This window comes from Battus philenor, unplaced genomic scaffold, assembly GCF_028537555.1.
Source record: "Battus philenor isolate CCGP_79_NKW_IND1 unplaced genomic scaffold, ilBatPhil1.0.hap1 SCAF_7, whole genome shotgun sequence".
In the NCBI taxonomy this organism is placed as follows: domain Eukaryota; kingdom Metazoa; phylum Arthropoda; class Insecta; order Lepidoptera; family Papilionidae; genus Battus; species Battus philenor.
Window position 1 is genome coordinate 11,255,507 of NW_027181737.1, and position 25,176 is coordinate 11,280,682.

The window sequence follows — 25,176 nt, forward strand, 5'->3', positions numbered from 1 at the left end:
GACAATTTAAGTAAAGGATGTCATTACCTGGTACTTTAGTTCGATAAATATGTAACGGTTTTGCTAACTCATGCCTGCACTCATTGCACTCATGACTGTAGTCTTAGGTCAGATAAACCCACGTGTGAATTATTCTGTTAAACAATGTTTAACTACGAGTACATCAAACTATTCCCATTTACAGGAATTTTAATATCATACAAAATGTTTAATAGTCTATTCAAGAGTTAACAGGAAACCCGAAATAATGAACAATGTAAAAGTAAATTGAATCTGACAAAATTTAGTTATGTTGAATTCCAGTTATAGACATGCTATTGTTTTAAAAAGTGTATGTATGATTTATATTAACTCTTTGCAGTCCAGATCATACTGGATATTGGCTACCAGCTACTCTGCGCTCCTTCGTGGCATAAACGTGCATTTACTGACCATTAACTTTTATATATCTTAATAATTTTACTCTGTTTTGATTTGATTACTTGTGCCATTTCAAATGAAGACATTAGAGAAACATGCACGTCGTCAAAAAATTGTGTAGAAATGATTAATTCCTGGTAATCACCAATACATTTTGTTGGTTCCTCAGTGAAGTCATCAAAGTGATAGACTAGAATTAGTCCTAGACTAGAATTAGGACAATGGAGTGCAAAGGGTTGAGAATAATTGCAGACTAGTGACTTTTAAAGTTAGTTCTGATTACGATTACCGGGTAATACTGTGTTCAAACTGGCTTCCTGTTTGAACAAAAATCCTTGCAACTACCAATTCTTAAATATGTAAGTGAATGGTCCTTCTGAAACGGTCCATAGCATTTATCTGAGAGGGAGCATGTATCCTTGCTGTGAATATTACAAAGGCAAAAATTCCTGTCTGAATGCACTACTGCAGTTACATTCTTTTATTAATAAATAAATATATTTACTTCAATAATTAAACTAGCCTAGTTTTTAATCAAACTACGTTAACTGGCTACAACGCTACCACGATCGTAATATTGAGCAAAACGGATTCTTTAAATTAAAATGTATAAGATTTAGTAAGACGCTTGCATGCACGAAGCGTATCAGCTACGACAAAATATTCTTGTCAATATTTTATTGCCGCTCTGTGCATGAAACACGATGGTATTAGCCGATGACGGAACGGTATATTAGGGCATAGTCTCATACATTTCAATACAAAGAATATAGACATTATTCATTATAGCGGTCGTTTAATATATACGCATTATTCACTTTGGTCATACGAGAAGCATGTATGATACTTTCGTATTGTTTCTAAAGGAATAGACCGCTTTCGAAACGTTTTGATGGTCATAGTGGGACATATTTGGCTTCTTAACTTGTTTGGCATGCATCTTTTACAACCATGGTATATTACAATAAATAGACATACTCTTCCAAATTTAACTATTTATAAAATAGTTACATTTCTGACACATTAATTATTTTGCTGCAATTTATATATAATAATTACTATAGCTTTTAAAAGACTTGATCTATCACCGACGCTTAGTTCAAAAATAGTTAGGCATGTTAATTGTTACATTTTAACACAGATATATTAGGGCCAAGGTAGAATTCAGTATAAAAGAACGTTTAATGAACAGAGGCGTTAGAGTTACTATTGCATAAAAAAATATTACCGAAAATGTAACACAATATGTTGGCAGACAGCTTGTATCCGCACATACGTTGGTAAGCCCTGATGACCTCATTTCATTGTGAGGCGTGGGCGAAGATATCCTTATCGCATTAAATATTCGTCTGTTAATTAGCTATGCACTAATTCTCAAAGTTAGCACATACTGTCATAAATATTAATAAGCTTATTCATGACGTATATACATAACTTTTTTAATATTTTTAAAAAAATAATGTTCAATAAATAAACAGATTATTGTGGTCGTTGGCAGTTGGTAAAGCGATTCGACGATGATTTTTTTTATAAAATACCGCGTTGCGTGACGTTGGCAATCGTTACCTTGACACAAAAAAATGGCACACTGTCGTTTTATTATCGCTAAATTGTATATGGTTTTACTTAAATAATTTTTTTAAATCATTGTACAGTCGAAACCTATATACAAAATGAAATAATTATTTGCATTTAACTGTACTTACAGTTAAATAGACAATAGAATTGAAACTAATTCACAACGATACCCTAATGAAAGTATACGTTTACGCCGGCAATTCATCTTCGAGCGACGATAGGCACTAAATGCCTACTATCGCCTATAAATCTCGCTACTCCTATTCAGAAAACGAGAACCGTGCTATAAAACGTCTTATAATAATGGATATACGGGAGTTGCTTTTGATTATATCCTTTGTGATCTTAGCACCATCTGGCTGAAAGATTTCTATCCCATTATACTCAATTTATGTTGTATTGAGTATATTTTTCGTTTTCATATCCTTACCTTGCACTGTAATTAAAAATCAACTATAACCTTTAATGATTTCATATTAATCGTTATGAGCTAAAAACAGTCTTTTTTATTTTATAAGATCATTTTATATATAGTTAACATTTCAGACGTAAAACATCCATTGCTGAATCTCCCCCGTAAATTGAGAATAGAAGCCACAGAGATGGACTGCATCCAGCTTCTTCCGGCTACCTTAACAAAGTCTGTAACAAGCACAGGTCCGACTGTGTGAAATACTGCTGGCACCTTTGGGATGACGGCTAAATACCATCGCGAATATAAAGCTGTATAAAACTGAGATTTAAAAAAAAATTGTAAATAAAGATTGCGTATCTATATTTCTTACAATTTTCTTTATCAGAAGAATATATTTATCGAGAATGGATGTATGGCGAATAGGAAGAAAGAGAAAGACTGAAAAAAATTTAGAATGAAAGATTCAGAAAGATAGATTATGTGATGAAAAAAAGAAGAGAAAGATAATAAAAAAGAGGCGTGAAAAAATCAATAAAGAAAATAAACGATCCTATCCTTCCCAAAGATAGGGGTACGAAAAAGAAGCCCCCAATAGCGGAGGCCATTTAAAAAAAATACCATCGCGAAGCTTTTGATTCGGTAGAACTGCATACTGTTCAACTTATAGGTGATAATGAGTTAGTTTCTAAGAAACTTCCTATCCTTAAACAACGGCAGTGAGTAGCAAGTCAAAGCAATTTTTATAGGATTTATTTTTGCAAATGCAATGCGGAACTTCATGACCATATCCCCGCATCCCCGTTTCTTTGAAGACGAGTAGAAACTTGGTCCATTACCTCCCTTACACTGTGGTTTCTTTAGAGGCGTACCGAGCGTTTCGACCTAACGTTTCTGATCCGCACAGCCTTACTACAGAATGACCTGTCAACAATGTTATTTCCAGAAAAGTATAACCTAGGTCTCTTCAGGATCAGAGTGATTAGGTACTGAGTCAGCGTGTTTCATCTTCAACCACATAGACGCTTTTCATCAGGCGAGTTGGTTGACAAATGCGGACAAGAAAGCGTTAAAAATAGTATTCTGTTCACCTTGTGGGAAAATGTCTTACGCTGCGTTTGTCTGACCGTAGTCATTAGAACCTTAGAGCGCAGCGGCCATCTGCTAAAACCATAAGACCCGAGCGCTGTGATTATTGTTTGTAGTACGTGATCAAAATAAAATAGCCTATTGTATATTTAAGGTTTCAGATGTAATAAATTCAGATAAAAAATATCTCCACATGAAAGAAAAAAAATGAAACAGACCATGACAGCAAACGTCAAACGGAAACTGATATTACAATGTTTTAAATTCAAATTTAAGCTTATTATTAAAAAAAATTAATACATTGAACGCTGGCAAACTTTTTATTGCATCTACAAACTATAACATCAGACAAACAGGCACATGACTTAATGAAAAATCTTATAACGTTGATCATTACTATGACAATCTCTGTATCTGACACGCTTATCTTAAGATAATAAGTTGGTCTGGCGATCTTATACGCCCCAAGAAACAAGGAACGGTCGAGTTGTAAATCCGAATAGCGGTTATTCGTCTGACTGGGTCAGGTCAAACGGTTCGCTGCCCATATCTAATATTTTTATATGTGTAATGTAATCTGTATATGTGAGTTTTCCACTATAAAATTCGGTTCGGGTTTGCCAAATTAAGGTCAGTTGAGAGCGAATTTTACGGAACTTTATCTGCAAGGTGGATACAGGAGACGTTGTTTAACAATGTATATCTAAAAAAATATATTTCTTGGCTATGTTAATTGTGTGTATGTGAAATTATAAAATTCCAGCAACTAAAGGCAGTGCGAGCCACGCGAAGCGCCGGGAGGACGGGTATTAATACTTATTACTAATTTTAACATTGATTGATGTCTAAAATTTTGATTAGAATGCCTTCGAATGGAGTAATTGGAGCCGGGTGAGGTGAAAGAAGTAGCGGGCGCCATGAGCGCTCCAGAGCCATTGGTTCTTCAAGCACTGCAAGGGTACACCGAACAGAGTGATAAGTGGCCTGGACCTCGTGTTGTCAAAATCTACATAGCGTCTGTATACAATGGTAAGCTAATGAAATATACTTTACCCGGTATTTTACAAACTTTTGGTTTCGAAGCTGTTAAAATCATCAGACATATTAACAGCTTTGGTTAAGGTTTGAGTTGGTACAGTATAAGAGGTGTAACCTGATCCTCTAACGAGTAACTCAACTATATTTCCCTCGGGAGATGTTCTTGTAGATTAGAACCCAAATTTCCAGGAAGCGATCCCAGGAATATTGTCTCTATATGAAACGATAAAAATCTATGCACACATTGATTTTTATTTAAAACTTATTACTTATTGAATAAATTTGAATTTAACGTAATAAATTACATTTGATAATGACGTCTTGATGGAGTCTTCTGTCGTAATAGTACTACTTTTAAAGTAATTGTACGTTTACTTTCCCATCCAAGACTACCGTGTCACGTTTATAAGAAACCACGGACGTACACAAACGTTTACACATAAAAAAATATTCATGTGGATTATTTGTTGATTTAATATACGGTATGGTCGGCACAATATATATTTTTAATTCAATACTAATAAATTTTTAGTTTGAGTATAAATATATTTAAATACTTGAATGAAATATTATTTTCCTTTGTTGACTTCAAACGGAAACGGATATTACAGACGGAAGTTATCCTTCCTCTTGAATATCACATTTCAAGAGTTATCATATTCATATGACACTTCTAACGTCTCAGACGTTACATGTTTCTGTGACGTTTAAAATGTAAATCTTATTTATTGATGTTATTGTTTTCACCGAAATAAATTGTTTTATTGAAACAATATTCCTTCACTGTTTGAATATATGTATTTCACTCTACCATTTCAATGTGCATTTTGTTTTATTGAAAGTTGTTTGTACTCTGTTCTATTATTTTTTTTACTCTCTTCCATAAACACAATTCTATTATTAATCTACATTTTTATGGTATCAAAGTACGCATGATACAAAATGTGACATACAAATAAAAAATTATAGGTCGCAAACCATCCACAATAACGCATCGTTCGTTCTATAAATAAACATTGACTTAACCTAGTTTCCAGCATTGTCAACTCAATAGGTACAACGTCCTATATAGAAAGCGGTCAAGAAATAACAAACTTGAAGTTTCAGCTGAATACAGTCTCGATGTAATTCAATCAACTATATTTAAATACAGAACTTAGAACTCTGAAAGCTATCTTTGAATTTAGAATTCTGTACATTGATACATTTATATTTGTTACATTCTAAAAACCGCATTGTATTTCTTAATGAACAAACATAACCACATTCGTGATTATACTTAATTTGTTCAATAAAACCTCTCTCTGTATTCATTACTACAATTAAAACATACCATTATCTAAATTCGATTAAATGCATTATCGAAATGATCATTTACATTATTATGTCATTTATTGTTTACATAATTTTCTCGCTCGTTCAAAAACCGTAGTAATAAGTATAATATATATATATATATTTATTGCCGTTGTTGACAATTATCGTAAAAAAATTATTCATGATTCGCTTAAATACTTAAGTCGTGTATACTAATTTCGAATTTTATATACGTAATGATGTTACGGAATAAATTTATAATAAAAGTTTGATTGAAGTAAAAATATATATGTACAGAATTTCGTGAAGAGAGGCGTCATCTCCTTGAGATGGTTGGACCAGAGCTACAATCCACGTACGACGATCGACATATTGAGGTAGGGTTTAATTATAATATAGGTTAGTGGGATACCACAGCGTTCTTTAAAAATTGAAATTAATGTATATTAATTTTATCATATTAATTTATGATTTAACACAGTTAAAATTTTATATAATATAACATGTAACGAGAATTAGAATTACTTATCACTGGTGTTGCTCGTGTAACTGGCAGCCAGTAGGGCGAAAGGTTCTCGAGTAGCGAACATGAGTTGGTAAATTCAGCAAGGATATACCCTCGCTTGGTAGACTAACAATTTAGTGAAGTTCGCAGAATTTCCTTGGGTGTGCAGCGCAGGATCGGACATTGCGGCAATCTTAGAAGGCCCAAAGCCTTACAATGAGTGTCTATCGGCTGACATGATGATAATGATTACTTGTGTTTCCCAACGTTGAGCCCTCGCCCCACAGAAGGGTAATTTAACTGTTAAGGAGGGCAATTCGAAAGTGTACTCGAATTAACTCGTAATTAACTCTTTCGTTTTGATATAATAATTATGATTGTTACATAGAAGGGCTAAGATGGGGCATGGCACAAAAAGGTTGGAAAACACTAGTCTAGATCGCTAACATAGCGGTGCCCGTTATATTTCAAATAATTGTACATTACCATGTTATTTTAAAATGTATTTATTATTTAAATATTGAGGCTACTAAAGTTTGTCATAATAGATCATTTTGTGGTTTTAGAAGTAAATTCATAGAAAATTTATTGCATGCTTACATTAAATAAAATTTTCAGATCGAGTTTGTTGATATGCACTACGGTACCGACGGTGAAGATGAAACTAATCCCGCCCTGTTACGTTATCATCTAAGCGAAATCCGATGCTGTAATCAAACATCCAAAGCCGGTTATTTTCTTGTAAGTTATTATAAAAGACATTAAAATTTAAAAACAAATTATTCAAATTTATTATAAGCTGCATATGGATTAAGATTTCCGTAACTATTCGAAATATACAGAATAGGAATTATAGACATAAAGTCATTTAAGAGGTGAATTCGTAATTCGTTTGTCATAAGAAAGCTGTAAAACTTTTCCTTCTATTTTCAATAGCCCTGTATAAAGATGGTCTCTCTGAAATATGTTTCGTTTATTTATTTTTTGTATCGGAATCAGACAGATGAATTATATATATATATATATATATATATATATATATATATATATATATATAATTTACACAACATAATATAATTGACAGCGATCACCCCTTTATACTTTTTACGCCGGTAACCAATGATCCTGTACATAGAGCCATAAAGCATAATAGATGTAGAAAGTACCGCAGGGTTAACCTTTAGTTCACTTTCTATTGATCAAACTGAAGATATTCATACTTAACAATAACAAATACAAAATAAATTATCTTGGTTTTAGTGTTTTATAGGCGGCGATGCATCACAATATAAACCTGTTTTGCCCTTTGAAATCCCTGTGAAAATCTTTGAAAAGTTAGTAAAATCAGATTCAGCACAGGCTGCCCTCCTACGTGCATGTTACAGACTGAATGGAAACGATACTTATAAATTAGAAGGTGATGATAAATGGTAAGGGAAATTGTATATTGAATCTTTCTACCGCTTTACTTTTTCAAATATTTTAAAATATCAAGTAATAAAAAGCAAGATTGTTATACTTAAATAGTTTAAAACTAACGACGTGAATTTATTTCATCGACAATCCGCAACAGATGAAATGGAGAAAATGTTACTTAAAAATTATTTTTATTTTAATAATACTGGCTAAATAAAGATAATGTATTTAAAAATAAATTAACACTAGGTTTAGCGATTTACTTGAACGGGAAGAACAACGTTCCCGCTTGTCAGCTATCGAGAAAGCTTTTAAGACACTCGCTCTTGAAACTTTAGACGATAAGGATGGAGTTGCTGATTTATTGCGGAGTTCAACTGAAATACAATGCGAATTTGCTTTAGGTACGTATTAAATACATATACTTTTCATATATTATCATTTAAACAAATTTCATAAAAATGATATTCACATGAATTAGTTTATTAAGCTAAAGTTAATTAAATTCTGTACTTATATTTTTAGAATTACTATCAAGTGGTAAACATCCCAAAGGGATGATTGCTATTTTAAAGGACATTCCTGATCTCGAACACGATGATTCCAGACTAACTGTTATAACACATAGTAGATTAAGGAGGTTACAAAGGAAGCTCGAAGACACTTTACCTGACGGCCATGTAATAAGATTGGAGTAAGTATACAGCGAAAATTAATAATATTATATACAAAATTACCTCACTTTAAAATCAATGCTTAAAAGGGTATCGTCTGCTGAATCATCAAGAACCGACGGAGCTTCAGATAACGATGAGAAACTGTCCCCATTTAGAGATCAAGTACACGCTGTCGTGAGTGCTTTGATCGACGACAGTTTAAGCACAGAACCAGATCAAGGCAGGGGAAGAAAAAAGACTGTACAGGTAATATTTTATATTATGATTTTGTCCTCACCATAATATTATGTTCAAGCTTACTAACATAAGTGAGCTGAGAAATTTAAAAATACTGAAACACGTTGACTTTATTACAGGAAGTATTTCTAGAACATATAACTCATCTTAGGATATGTATAGAACACCACTCTCTGTACAAAGTAACTGTTAAACAAATTGAAGATGCTGCTACAAATATATTAAACACTGTAAAAGAAAATTACGACAATCGATGTCGGCACCCGCCCGTGTTGATCTACGGACCTGATGCGTCAGGAAAAAGTACTTTGTTGACACATTTGTACTTCAAATGTAAAGAAATGTTTGCAAGACCTGTCTTGAGAATAATACGATTTTCTGCGGCGACTCCAAGATCAGCCTATAACTTAGAATTATTGCGAGTAATGTGCCAACAGATATCGATAATTTTGAATATCCCCGAAGGATATCTGCCAAAAGACGCCAGCTTCGATCCGTTATATATTAATAACTGGTTTCAAAGTTTATTGAGAAGATGCGAGGACATGGCTAATGAGATTATGCTCATTTTTATTGATAATGTGCATAGAGTGAATCCATTGGAATGTGATATTGTGACTGGACTTTCTTGGTTGCCGATGTCTTTACCAAGAAATGTTTTTCTTATTTGCACCAGCGCTGTCTCGCTGCAACAATTGCAACTAACACCAGCACAGAAAGAAAAATTTAAAATACAAAATTGTTACTACTTATTAGATGCTATCGAAGAAACTCCTGACAACCATAGTTACGGAGATTATATTGATAGTGCCTTCGATAATTTGGAGACAGTGTTTGGAGCTAAGGCTTTTAGTAAACTGGCGGGTAAATAAATTGTTAATGTTTTCCTTGTCATGTTTAAGAAGTAAGTCCTCATTTAATTAAATTTAATAATTATCTTACAGGTTATATAACTTGTTCTGAATTCGGCCTTACGGAACTTGAACTACTAGAGCTATTAATGCCTACTAGTAACAGTGAAGCAATTATAAAGTTACAAGACGCTAACTTTAATTTTTCGGCTCTTTGTGTCACGAAATACATGATGAGTAAGCACGTTTGTTTTCTGTATTTTTGTGATTCTATTGGACCTCTAATATATGTGGCAAACTTTATTGTAATTTGTAAACAGAATCGTTAATAGCGGAAAACGTTGTATCTGGTCGATGTACGTGGCGATGGCGTGCGGCAGCTGCGGGGTCGAGGGCCCGGAGACGTTATGTACGTGTACAGAGCGCTTTAAGGGATGCCCATTCCGATCTCGCCGCACTGCATTTCGCTAATTTTTTGCACGAATCTGACGACACTGATACTTCCGAAGCACAAGAATTAGGTAAGAAGTATTTCTTAGTTTCTAAACAAAAATCTTAAATACTATAATATTATAACATAAGAAATTAACACGAAACTAAACATTCAGTCTTTACGCATTGATGTAAAAACTTAGCATATTTATAATCTATTATTCTTTCAACAGGTTGTGTAGACGACGATGATGCTCTTCTCGATTCAACACCATTCCATTCAGCCAGTCGAACTGCAGCAGCCTTCACGCAGCGCCACGTTGAAGAATCGTGGTTACATTTGTTGCTTGCAGGTGATTTCTCGAAGCTCAAGGATTTGACCGTCTGTAACTTCGATTTCTTGCTCGCAGCTGTAAGTAACATTGGTAATATTTTTCTCTCTTCAATTATTTATACATTAACATGTTATTCATCAAATGATTCTACATTTACCTGGTGCTGGTGATGATCCTCATTTAACAATCAAATGAGATCCTTTACTCACTACATTCACTCAGTTTCGGTTCGCCGTTTGAGGTTGTCAGTTCATCTGATAGGAAGGCGATTCATACAAAACAATCCATTACCATACTTTGAAAATCATATTGACGTCCATAGTTCTCCGTTAAATTGTATATATCTTCTTTAATCTGTTGTATACAGTTTTGTTATATTTTTTTTTCATCATCACCACCATTAACATTTCGGTCAAACTGAGTCCATTAATGAATAGAAGCCAAAATTCTTGAATAAGACTAAAAATTTTCAGCATTTTCTGACGACCTTTCCAATCTTTTATTTATAGCATAGTTTAAAATTATTGAAATAATTATATAACAATTAATTTGCTAAAAACGTGTATAAGGAATGGCAAGTGTAAGTGAAGTGAGCAGTCCTGCGCGCAGAACAAATGGCTGATAAGAGATTCTGTAGGACATCCATCAAAAATGAAAGAAGCTCGGTGTAGACTGGTTCCTATCGGTTCTCTTTGGTATTCATTACTGAGGCGACTGAAATAACAATGATAATAAATGTATTAAGGACTAATTGTTTTTTTTTTTTTCATTGTATATATTTAATCAATAACTGCAATATATTATTATCATTACCAGAAACTGTTATGATTCAGTGAATGTGTTTTATTTATTGCTTAGGTGCAAACAGTTACCATATCGTATCTCCGCTGCATATTGGAACATGTCCGGTGTTACATCCTAGACCGTGACGTCGAGCTGGTGTACGGCGCTGTTAGGAAATCGAGTGACATTTTGACTCGCGACCCGATGCAGTTGGGAGCGCAGGTGAATTATTTGAAAGTCTTTTTGAATTTATTTATATATCTTCACGATACTTGTCTATATTTAAAACAGTGGTTACTTTAAAAGCCAAATTCTACGCGTAACCTTAACAACTTGGGGTGGACGTGCTACGGTGGCTTTTCTAGCCCATGGTTCTTCACTTCAGAAGCTCAGGCCCCAGCGACCATCGATTCTATGCACTATATGGGCTGCCCAATAATACCACAATTATTTAAATGAACGTCGTGGGCCTTTAGGCAATAAGAATTAATCAATACCCCATCATTAAACATCGAACTTAAAGACTTGGCCAGAAATGCATTATTACGGTTCAGTGAACGAAATTATGCTTACAACCATAACACTGAACAAAGTTTATTACATACAATTTGTTTATTAAAGTTTATAATTTTGAAAATGAGTTTTTTCGCGCAGATTATCGCGTGGTTACGTCCCGCCATAGCTCGCCGAGGCGTGCTCGCGACCCTGGTCACCGCCGCCATGGCATGGTGCGATGGATACGACAAACCCTTACTTGTGCCGCTAAATGGATGGTAAAATAGTAATAAATGCTAAAAAATTAACCTATTTTTTTAAAAGATATTTACTCAGCCGTGGTAAAAGTAGCATTAGTTACAAAATAAATTGGCTTAATCCTAATCTTTATAGATAATCTAGACGTAAATACTATAATTAAGAAGTTCTTTGAACACACAAAGCTTTCGAAGAATTAAGACGTAATTTTAGTAAAATACTTTTAAATGTGCGTGTTTTAAATATTAAAAGCAGCTATTCAATTACTTTCTTTGTTTTAAAAATCTGCTTCGGCCTCGAAATAAATTTAAATTAATCCGAATTACTTCTTTTCTTTGTTGATTAATAGGCTTCAGCCACCAATAGCCTCAACAGTGAGGGTAATGTCTGTGGGAGGGTCAACTCCTGGAGCCGGAGCTCGATTGCTGCAGTTGGCACCCTCGGGTCAACATTTGGTACTTGCACCCTCTGCGGGTGATCCACAGCTCTGGCATGTGATGTCCAACTCCAGAGTGCACACTTTTAAAGGTAAAAAAAGTTCTGAAATTAAGTCTTTCTTTTAATGTTCCACCGATTTCATTTCAAGAAGTCTTAGTTAATCTAAATATAGAGATAAAGTAATAAAAATGCACCTTTCGTAATTATGATGAGATTATTTGACATGGAAGTGGTCGACTTAATTTGTTGACCCACAGTTTTCGCACATTTTATAAGCATCCAAAAAAAAATAATTTAAACATATAATATTATGTTACTTCGTATTATGATAAATAAAAATGACTCAAAGTTTAAAACATGAGTTAAAATTAAACAAAATCCAAACATTAAACGTAAATTTAAAGAAAAGAACGATAGTATCATCTCAGAACAATACTGATTTTTCAAAGGGAGTGACCAGCACCGGTTTTTTCCTCAAATTATAATATTTCTGTTATCTAACAAGAGTTAGCTAACAAAGCTATTTAATTATATATTTAATTATATCAATTTATTGACACCATAAATAATATAGTAATATATTTTGCATGTATATACACTAAAATATTTTTAACTTCTTAATAAATTATAACATGAATGAGACACGTCTTTTTTTAAAGTAACTTGTATTCAAAAAATAACTACTTTAAAGTTACAATGTTACCGAAAAAGCAACAGTCATTCGAAATGAATAAATTTGCACACATTATCTAGAATTACTTCGTAAAGAAAAGGAGTTCGTGTTAAATCACTATTAACTTAGATGGAGTAAGAAAAACTTTAGTTAGCCATTTTTCTCAATTCTTAGTAATATTCTCTGTTCTTTATGTGCAATATAATTCACGTAACAGCGTTCTGAAGCTTAATGCGCATTGCAGTCGATTGCCGGAATACTCTGGTAATTTTTTCTCCATTATGTACATTAACTTCTTAAGAACAATGAAACCACATTAGTAAAAGTCAAGTTCTTGTTTAATGTCGAAATAAATAAAGATTTCTTCGAAGACGGTTGTTATAAATAGAATACTCTCGAGGGAAATTTTTGCTTGCTTTTAAAGGTAAAATCTTTTACAGATGCATGAAGTTTTAGTAACAAATGAACATTTCAGTTTCTAGACAATAGTATTTAACTTATTTTTTGTGGAACAACAATGCTCGTACTATGTTACCTACATACAATTAGTACGAGAAAATGTCCGGCTTATGTCATTAGGTAGTCATTACGAACTAAATATACGTTCACGTGCATCTGTCGTTTGCACGGTGCGGACGCATTCTTTTGCTCTTAAATTATTCGTATTGATTATTCTTTCTATTTACAATAAGACTTGATGTTTCTCCATTCTCCTGACGTACTCTTGTATTGACTCCTATTTCGTCTATGAGTTGGTATTTTTCTCGATCAACGAAAGGAAACATATTTTAAACTTGGCTACCGAAAGATTTATACAATTTTTTATGCCAATCCAAAGACAAAATATATAAAGTGTAACATGTAATTTTTCAAAAAAGAAAGATCATGTAAACGCATCTTTGTAATTCTGTTTATTTTTTGAAGCTCACTACCACCATATTTATCTTTTTTTGTGACTATTTTCTATGCTCTTGACAAACTAATCGCTTCCCGTATGATTTTCAAGACTCTATCGCGACGACGCGAGTCTAGCTGTATCTTACACTTCACCATATAGTGTTTATCTGTGCTAATTGCCTCTGCACAGTATACATCTAACGATAATAATATACTTAACTAAAATTTAAATAATCATCATCATAATTTAAGCCATAAGAGGCCCACCGCTGGACCCTTGTAGATTTCTAAAAAGATCGGTAGGAAGCGGCCTGCATCTAGCATCAATCAACGACCTTAACAAAGTCATTTGTCGACCTTCTGGCTGTACATCTTACGGTGCACTTGCCGATTCATGGTCTCGTCTCCAGGATCTCAAGGCCCCATTGGTGATTTAAAAAATGTACATAAATGTAATGTAATATTAAAAATGACCTATTGTGTCATTATTTTTGGACTAACGATGTACTGAATATAATTAACTAAATATACAGAACTATATTAGCTCTTGTCCTATGAATAAAGTATACGAAAGATGTTTTTTATCTAGGACATTCTGGACGCATACTTTGCATGTGCGTAACCCGAGAATCTCAATATCTCCTAACCGGTTCTGAAGACACTACCGTCATCGTTTGGGATCTTCATACATTGGCAGTTAAAACTAAAATCTTGTGAGTGTTTTAATATCAATTTTGTCTAAGTTGTTTTACAAATATTGTGGTTATGTTAAATATATTTAATTTAAATAGATCAAAGTTAATGTAAAAACAAAATTAAGTATAACAACTTCCAGCGTCAATATTCTACAGTTAATAATTATTAAAACATATCTGGTTATATTTACAATTAAATACTTTTAAAATAGTTTATTTAAATTATTGATGATGTAGTTCTAAATAAATAATATATATTAATAATTCAGGGAACACATCGCACCAGTGTTGTGTGTAGCAGCTATAGTGAATCGGTCTTTGGTGATCAGTGGAGGAGAAGATTCTGCGGTTATCGTAACCTCTTTAATCGACGGGACTTTGGTAGGTATTTTTGTTTCTAGAAGTTTTTTGATTTATTAAATTTGAGATATTTATTTACTTATAATTTTTAGTACATTATTCTCTTTCGTTGGAATGTTGTCTATACGGGTCAAGCAAAACTGTTTTAAATTACACTAAGGTCACTAATTGACGATCAGGTCTATATTTTCAGATTATTTTTATGCGGGTTGATTGAAAATAGGTATATAAGCCCGATAAAGATTTTACACCTATTTTCAGTCACTCTTTATAAAGTTATGTCTGAAAACTTCTAGCAATAATAAGTCTGCAGGGGCAAGCAGTAGTAATTAACTAATTTTATTATATAGTTAACCGAATTTAAAAAAAAAGTTATTTTCAACTTACGAATCAACGTACAGATACGTTGGTTTTTATTGTAACTATAATATTATCGTGACACCATTAAGTTTTGTATAGGTCGCACCATACTTTAATTTACAATAAATGTATAAATATATTAACTTCATCAAAGCTTTTATACAATTCCCAATCTTTCTGAATAATTTGATTCTATTGTTAATTAAAAATATGATCACAAAGGTTCTGCTCCCAGAGACAACAAGCCGCAATTCACACAAGTTGCGTACGAACTAATAAATGTTGAAATAATCATTTGGTATGACACTATTCAAAGGTCCGAAAAGTGTTATGTTTCATCAGTTTCCGTGATAGACTTCCTAATTTTGTGTTATTCGTATGATCACGTTATTTGTGGATTTAACGTCTTAATAATTAACAAAGATTACTTCCAAAAAAAGTTTTTCGTTTACTCCAAGACCAGAGTAATAATGTGATTATAATTTAATTTTAATGCTTTATGGTACACGATATTTTGTTTGTTAACATACTAATTAATCTTTCTTTGGTTTTAATTATCGGAAAATGGTAGCTGTTAATTTTCTCCGCGTTTATATATAACAAAAGTAGCCGAATAGGGCTTGCCAAACAAGGTATATGGTACATGATTTTTACTTTTAGAATATTTTTTAATCAATTAGGTTAATATTGAAATTATTTGCTTAATTCAGGTAACCAAAATTGATCATCATCGAGGACCAGTGACATCGGTGAAAGTAATACAGGATGGTGAAATATTGGTCACTGGATCTCAGGATGGTACAGTTAGTACATGGAACGTCGACAATTTCACCATCCTGAGTACAGTGGCTGCGAGCGTCCCAATCCACGCGATGGACGTCACTGATGACAATGTTTTCCTCATAACATTACAAGGGGATAACGAGTTACATCTCCGTACTTTTATTACTGGCACCTACTTACACACGTTGAAGAGACATAAAGCTAAGGTAGTTGTAAATAAAATGTTGTCTAATAAAGTAAGGCATTGTACTGCTGCAAAGATCGCCATAATGACCGATTTTGCGCTTCCATTTTCCTGCAATCTTGACTATGTCGTATTGCAGGAGGGCCAGTCTAAGGCTGCCCAGACCCAGGCACACGTCTACCGCTTCGTTACATTAACAGTTTATAGAGATTATAACAAAAGCTTTATTTTTTTTTCCTTTCAAAAATGCTGTTTGCCGTTGTCATTTAAAACTTCTCCGAGTTTGTAGTAAAAGAGTTCTGAAAGCAGCTTAGCCTAAATCTGTTCACAATTACAAAGCTAAACATGTTTATTAAGCCTCGAATTAAACCGTTATATTATGTGTTTCACTGAATAGTAATATGTGTATAGTGCAGTAGTTAAAATAGGTGAACGTTCCTCTGTGTTAAAATTTCCCTCGAATATTTAAAGACAGTTCTGGTACAGCAAGTTTATTAAAGACCTTTAAAATAATTTGGAGACAGAAAAATCTAAAAACGATGAGGCAAAAAGCTTTTTTAATTTTTTTTATTTAAGTAATGCTAGTAAACCATTTTTATTATAATTTATATTAAAACAAAATTTTGTTTGTGTATGATCATTAATATTTAGTTTGAACTGTTAAACTTACTACAGACGTATATGACCAACGAGAACGAAAGAGCCTTTACATAATTATTTAAATAATTAGACATAAATAGACAGTGAATTTATATGCGGTTTATAAAAAATCCTGTCAAAAGCGACCATTTCATTTCTAGAACGGGCCTCTAGAGCATTGGTAGGGCCAAAATTTTGCTAGGCAGGAAGAGGAGTCTGATAGGTAGTGGCAGGTAAGGGCATTGCAAGAAGACCCTCTTTAAACCTGCTGCGTTGGTGGTCAGCCCTGTCACCTTAACCGCCTCCTCCTATAACGCGATAGAATCTGCCGCACGATGTATCCGTTAAATGCTAAGAAGTTAAGTTGTTACGACAAAACATTACCAAAATTTTATATGAAGATTGTATATGGTACCTTAAGATGGTTTATTTCTTAGGTAAAATGCTTCTGCGTGGCACATGATTCTTCCCGGGCAGCGGTCGGATGTGCTGATCAACGTATTTACATATACAGCTTACATAGCGGTCAATTGCTACGAACGTTAGCAGCTGCCCATGACCTTGCAGCTCTGGCGGTCGCTGACAAGGATCATTTCTTATTCGCAGCAGGTATAACCTTATTCCATTCATATTTCTATAGATCAGATTATCATTGTCAATCTTCGTTAATATGTTTTTAGGAGCGAATCGCGTGACGATATATTCATTCCACACAGAAGACAACTTAACAAACTTCCGACCGACGAAGCAAATGAAAAGACGTCAAACAAAATCAACGACTAATATTACTATACTACAGGTTACTAATTATTAATTTACTATATTGTTGTTCATATCTACCGAATATTCTAGATTCTTATGTGTTATTTCTAACAGGCGGAACAAAGTGAATTGATACCCATAAGTTGTCTGGAAGTGTCAAGAGATGGACAGTTGGCTGCAAGTGGTTGCGCACGTGGTCTGGTCCGTGTATGGCATCTCTCAACCCATCGATTACAGACAACTTTAAATGGACACATTGGTCATATAACTTGCGTCACATTTTCTCCAAACAACTTGCTGGTGCTTAGTGGCTCTGAAGATAGGACAGTCGTCGTGTGGCAATTGGCCGACAATTCTCCATCTTTAACCTACAAGGTTTGTTAGTCAGTTTTTGTATACTTAAAATTTGTGATTTACTGATACATATTTTTTTGATTCCATTTATTTGTTCTATTGAATAATTATGTATAATTTTAGGGTCACTCAGCCGCATTACAGACATTGCTGATGATGTCGGATGGCCGACGCGCCATGTCCGGCGACCGAGCACGAAATATTCACGTTTGGCTTGTAGACTCTGGAATTATATTACATTCTACCAACGGCCCCTCTGCTAGCGTAGATGTAACATTAAATATGAAATTTGCGGTAAGTTAGATTTTGATGGCTATTACTTTGCTGTAATAGATTTTATCCACGAAATCTTAATTATTTTTTTATTAATACTAGTTACGAGACTAATAAGATGTTCACCTATTTAATAAATTTAACCTGCCATATATAATTTATTTATATAATAAACTGTAACATTTTTATTTTACATCACAAAATTAAATATTATTATTTTCTTGCCTGTTCGAAATATAAATATCGATTAAGCTAGGCTGATTTTGTGTTCTTAGGTTTTATAGAGCTTTTACAGTTACGTCTGTCCACATTAATGGACGTTCTACGTTAGAATCTATCTGAAAAATTATACAATACATATATAGATAGTAGTCTCTAACAAAGAAAACTACTATACGAATTTTTAAAAATTTGAACGGATTGTTTTAGATTCTTTCTGATGGTGATAATTCAATTCGAATTTGGGCATTAACCGGCGGGGACAGCGGCGAAGAAAGAAGATCAGTGTCGCACGCTGAACGAATAACGTGTTTTGCTCTTACTGCTGATTCCCAACACGTTGTAACTGGTTCGATGGACATGTCGCTTAAAGTGTGGCAATTAGACGGAGGGAAATTATCGCAGGTTAGGGTACAATATTTTTTTTATTTCATTAACTAATATACCGTTAATAAAGTTATGAGGCGCTTTATAATTTAGATGGTTTTTAATAACTTGTCATTACCGACATAGTGTTTATTTTGTTTTAATTATAAAACCACATACTTAAGGACAATCATTCATCGTCATAATAATAATTTGATAATGTCCATTGGTGGACAAAGTTCCCTCCAGTAGATTCAACGTCATGAGACGACTTTAACAAGGCCGTCTTACCATATCGTGGGCGCCTAACGCTGCGCTTGCCGTTTCGTGATCAGTCCAGAACTTTGACCCTTTGGCTTATAACCACGAGCATAACTCGTGGTGAAAAATTTATGCCATCAACGAAAGCCACGAGTCTGACTCATAGTTATAGGCCAAAATTTATAACTAAGTGTTCATTTGTAAATTGCTATTAATGTATTATCTACTTTTTAATGATAAATTATTTTTGTCAACCGATCGATTGAATAAAATTGCAGCCTGGACGTCTTTAAATTACTGTTCTTACCTAAACACTGTTTATTTTTTAACAACTCCTTTTGTTGATATATGTCATGCAAAATAATCATTTTGTGCCAGTTCAGGTACACGGTTGAACATTTGAATGGCACAGATCGCGACCAATTTTTTATTAATTATTGCTCTTGAAATTGGCAAAACCGTGTAGGCCAAGGGGTTTAGACTCCAGCGGCCATCTGTTCTGCGCGATTTGGCCTGCTGCAGCCACTTCAACTTGCCAATCCGCTGGGCAATGTCGGTTACTTTTAACTCTACAGATCTCGTCGCTTCTAACTCGGGGTAATATTTTTTTTGTTATTAGGTTTTAGTTGGACATACAGATATTGTGACATGCGTTGCCGTGTCGATCACAAACAAAACTCAAGTTGTATCCGGCTCTTGGGATTTCAACCTGATAGTTTGGGATATTAATACCGGCTCTGATTTACATCTGTTATCTGGACATTTGGGTAAAGTCACGTGTGTTAAAGTTACTGGAGATGGTACTATTGCGGTTTCAGGTGAGTACTAAAAACATATTTTTGTCATTTGCTACTATGTGTTCACATCTTTTGGTTGGACATTTTTCCATTATAATAATAAAAAATTACCTAAAAAAATTGTTAATAAATATTTACTGTTGTTTTTAACAAAGTTGAACCTTTAAATGCATATTGATGCTAATTATTCACTTTTTATACCGTTCAATATTAAAAACCTGCCGGTCGTAATAAATGACGTTAGAAAAATATAATATTCGAACTATTTTCTACGAAATCTAAAGTTGGTTTCATTAAGAATATACACTCAGGTCCCGTAACCAATAATTTTGTTTCTAATTAGCTGATACGTTCGTCACCAGTTGAAGATATAACGGTAATTTTGACCGCCAAATAATAATGCTATCTTTATTTTAAAAATGTTCGTCTTGGATACGAATGAATTAAGAGGTTAAATTAAGTTTTCTGAAACAGGTGCAGAAGATAAAACTCTAATCATCTGGGAAACTAAAAGAGGTTTGGCACTTACTTCGTTGGCTTTACACGTGCCGTTATTAGGATTTCAAATAACAAGTGACTGCGCCAGAATAGTCGTCCATCTTCTAGATAGAGGTTTATTTAACATACTTTATATATTTGTACTTTACTTATTGCAAAAGTAATTAACTTAACAATATTTTGACAGGTTGCTTGCCAATTATTTGCTTGCACAATACACCTGCGACTTACGTCAAGATTCCTACGTACGCTGCACCGACGAAAGATATTGACGGTAATCCTTATTCTGTTCCACAATAATTCATAAAGTGTTCCAGTGATATTAATAATTGTTTTTCTGGTATTAGAACTTCGTCCGCTAGCTCCGAAACGGCCAATGAGAAGACTACTTAAGAAGGAAGTATCTCTTGACACATATACCTGGCAGAAAAAGTATGGCCATTTAACTTCAGCCGCCATGATGGCACAAGTCGATGAAAGATTAAAGAGAAGGTAAGATAGAACAAAATGTTTTTGTATCATACAAATTGTGTCATATGAAGGAAACAGCTCTTCTATTGCGATAGTAAATAAAAGATTATTTACTTCAAAACAAATAAATCCCTAACAAAATCTATTACTTCATTCACGCCCTTGGCCTTGTTCGTTTGTTCTTATATTCACCAACCGGCTTCGTCCTATATTAAAAGGGAAACAATATTTTTTCTGTTGTTGAGGGGATCTTCCTGACGTTAAAAATACCCTGCCCCTGAGGGGAAGATAGGATTATGTGGGATTCCTACCCAGTAAAACCCACTCGTTGGTAATCCATTACGAGGTATGCTTTGTTACGTTTCCTCCGAAACACTAGCTGTGTTTTTACGATGGTTCGAGACCGCGTTGATCTATCGTCGGCCTCAGAGTCGCTAAAGCTAGTGGAAGTTAAGGGATCCCACTCTAAACACCTGCAAGTCCGTAGGCCCCGTTTACGATAGGGGAATACTATTCTCCGGAAGGCCTTCACGAGGTGCGCCCTTCTGCTGATAGCATCATAGAAGGACATCACGGCACTACCCGTCAATGGGTCATCACTGAAACGACTGTGGAAAAAAACTTATAATACTGTCTTATTTTTACTATTCTAGATTTTCTGTATCGGCGTCAATGGAAGAAATATCGAAAATTCAAGAAGCTAAAAACAAAGATTTAGGTTCTCAGGTAAGTTCAGAAGATTTTATTTTGAATAGACTTTAATATGAATCAAAATTTAACATGATAAGTTTAACAATATATTTGTACAACAGGTGAGTTTGGGTCCTGAGGAAGCAGCCATCGCACAGTCTCAACATTTTGATCAACTTGAAGCGCTTTGGAATAAGATTTCTCCCCCACGTCGCCGCTCCAATAAGGTTACATTTTATCTTAAAATATATGATATTATTTATATCACATTTATTTAAAAATTGTATCACTACGCAATCGATCAGTATTATTATACTTCTAGATCATGATAAGTTTTAATATCAATAACTTTGATAACATACTTAAATGCTCGTTAAAAACTACAACTACCGATTGATCACATTATTCTATATATGGTATTTAAGTTTGTTTAAATACGCGTTATTTGATTGTATTTTTTCACTGAATTTATTATAAATTTTTTGCAGTCCTTATCTAAGCAAAGTTCGCTGATTGAAAGATTTGATTCATCTGACGAGGAACAAACGCCCGTTGAAGAACAAGGTTAGTAATGTTTTTGAATTTATTTAGAACTGTTCTTTTTTTTCTAAGAGTTTTAAGTTGTTACTCTTGTTTATATTGCGGTTTAGTATGGAATATAAAATTAATTCAAATATTTTTGATCACAGAGCACATCGTCGAATAAAGGCAGCTTCAAAAAATACAACGTTCCTTTGAATACATTTAAGTTATATTTAATTTATGATATTGCAATGAGCCGGTCTCTTGTAACGCGCTTTTTTAATTCAAATAGTGTTATGATTAGTTTTATTATGTTCTTAATTATTTATGATGTAATACGGCAGAACATAACATTAAACTGCGCTTTCTGTAGAGGGTTTTTCAAGAAAATCTTTGATTTACAAATCAAAATAGAAGCAATTATTTAGAAAATCTATTCATTAACACAAAATTTTTCGATTTTACAACAAAATATTCAATGACATTTTGAAGAAACGACGTGTCTATTTCGTTATCGTCGTCACAGATTTTGATTTTTTAAAAGTGCGATCGTTTTAATAGATTCCTCATTAACTATCTAGCAGCGTTAGAATGAAATAATCATGAAACTGTCATAGATCAGATAAATCTAGTATTCTGCGATTAGGAAATTTGGTTTTCAGTTCATTGTTTTGGAGATTGAATGGCATGTGACATCGTTCCATTAAAACATATATTTCAGTGATATTAATATCAGTTATAAAATAAAGATTTTTTGAAAAACTCATACATGAATAGCATTCGGAAAATTTCGATTAAATTTTGCGATAACTATATGGTATTTAAGAGTAGTGATTTCATAACTTTTAGACCCTATTACATTGTGATTCTGTAGACGTATTCTTAGTAGGGTCCGGACCGCTTTCTATAGAAAAATTAATAGCAGAAGTTATTATTTTTGGCAGCACCACAAAGTGGCTTATCGGCATTAACTAACAATAGACCTCATTCAATTCAACTATCGAACCAATATTTGTTTTAATAAATTAAGTAATAATTATTTGTTATTTAACTAATTACCTTCTAGAAACTGGTCCGTTCTTTTGTTTTAATTTAAAAACTTTCACGTAATGAATTTATGATGGAAAATTCTGAACAAGTGTTTGTAAAATAAGCATCGTTCTATGTAGTCTACAAGCTGTATTGAATTGTTTATATACATCTATCAATTAGTCAACATTAATATTTAAAACATGCATGAACACTATTATCTTTATTTGTGCATCATTTTAGTACATTTAGACGTTACATTAAGTTTTATTTGTATATATTGAAATTCTGTTGTATTTTTTCATAGATATAAATTTTTAGCTGTTTTAAAATCTTTAATAATGGTACTTTACCGTATGGTCGTGGAGGTAATTAGAGCTCACGTCTACATTTAAGTCCGCTTTATTTTTACTTACGAACACTAGATTTAAATTAAATAATAAATATTTTCCCCGTTAATGTATTGAGCTAGTTTTCCAAACTGTGATCCCTTTTAAAGACTTCTACATAAGTAACATAATTGTAATCTTTAATAAAGAAAACCACATGCTATTAAGTATCCTTATTCTAATATCAAAATTAGGTAATACGTATACACTTACGCGGTATTTTAAGCTACCTATTAATAATTTAAGAAACCTGTATTTTAAACAAAATTGCATTTCACTTGATTCTCATTTATATCATGAAGTCAATCTGAGTAAAAACTTTCTGTTAGGAACTAGAATTAATTTCGTTGTACCTGCTTTATTTTAGGATAGAACATCTTTGTTTCCGTGTACGGAAGCCCATTTTAAAGTAGAATTAGTTGGTTGGAAATTTATAATTATTATAGCACACAATTTATAGAGGCACTGAATTTTCTATCTATATATTGCTTTTAGAACAGATTACTATAAGTGTCATTGTAACTAAGATAGTGATTTATATGCCATTGTTTTTATTCTTAAATAAAATGTAATCGGCATTATGTACTCATAAATAATGTCAGCATTTATGTAAAATGTGTTTTAATAGACTTACATCTATTTATTACATAGAAATCTTAAATTGTGCTTAGTAAATGTTGGTATTAGTAGTTACATTTAGATTAATAAATGCAATAATATTATTGTTAGGACTTCTAGGTGCACTTCTTTAAGAAAAAATGAAATTTTACAACTCAATTTTCTTTGCCTACATCTTAATGATATTGTTACAGTGTACAAACTATACAATAAACGAATATTCCTCTATATTTTAACAGTGAAGGCTTTTGAAAAGTTCACCTATGCTACACTACGTTAACAAACGAGCGTTCAGTACTGACACAGATCTTTAATTATTATTTTTTTTTTTACTTTAACTATTATATATCTTTTAAATTTCGAATATGACAATCTCTATCAAAATGTTATGACGGACAAAATTTTCTTTCAAATGACTTAAATTTAAAAATATACTTCCATTTTTTCTATTTTTTAAACAAGTAAAATAAATTATGCATTCTTTTCCAATAACACAGATATCTGTATATTTTAATGAATATTTTATTAATAATAGCCAATACTTTATAAATATTGCAATTGAAATTTCCAGAGCGCTATTATCTGCTTGAACAATGCATTTGATAGACTAATTTTATTACTTCTTCTACCGTACTTTTTTAAACTTTTGTCGTCAGTACGAATTGTGCAAAGAGCTAACGCGTTACAATTGAGAATGTTGTAAAAGTTAAGCACTCTCTTGTTGAGTATTTGTATAGAGTTTTATATTTGTGATGACTCTTATTCCTCACTTGTGTGAGTTTTATTTTGGACCTGTCGTGATGTTATATCTGAAAATATATTCTCTGTGTTTCCTAATACGTGTTTTATTTCTCACCTAAAATTAACAAGATTACTAAAAACCTTAAAAAGGAATAGTAGGATCATTTCATTTATTGACTTAATCACCTAATGTTTTTATTCATTATTTATTATAATAGTAATATCGAGCAGTTATGTAAGAATCATTCGACAACTATCGTCACAGTGATAGTAAATCATCTTCCTTCCGCACCGTTTATTATTTTTTGAAATAA

General features: G+C 33.0%; 1 protein-coding gene across 1 annotated transcript; it reads left to right on the top strand.

Moving 5' to 3' along the window:
• Positions 1-4,337: 4,337 nt before the first annotated feature.
• LOC137930786 (protein qui-1) lies at positions 4,338-22,132 on the top strand. The gene is made up of 29 exons (XM_068774078.1): positions 4,338-4,528; positions 6,152-6,231; positions 6,978-7,100; positions 7,620-7,789; positions 8,025-8,179; positions 8,301-8,469; positions 8,539-8,698; positions 8,809-9,553; positions 9,634-9,777; positions 9,861-10,061; positions 10,206-10,384; positions 11,166-11,312; positions 11,745-11,863; positions 12,193-12,371; positions 14,441-14,564; positions 14,816-14,927; positions 15,977-16,255; positions 17,310-17,481; positions 17,553-17,671; positions 17,749-18,009; positions 18,112-18,282; positions 18,691-18,885; positions 19,727-19,925; positions 20,379-20,516; positions 20,590-20,676; positions 20,750-20,894; positions 21,527-21,599; positions 21,686-21,790; positions 22,052-22,132. Exons 1-29 carry the CDS (start codon positions 4,417-4,419, stop codon positions 22,130-22,132), a joined length of 4,944 nt encoding a protein of 1,647 aa, XP_068630179.1. The 5' UTR covers positions 4,338-4,416.
• The last annotated feature ends 3,044 nt before the right edge of the window (positions 22,133-25,176 follow it).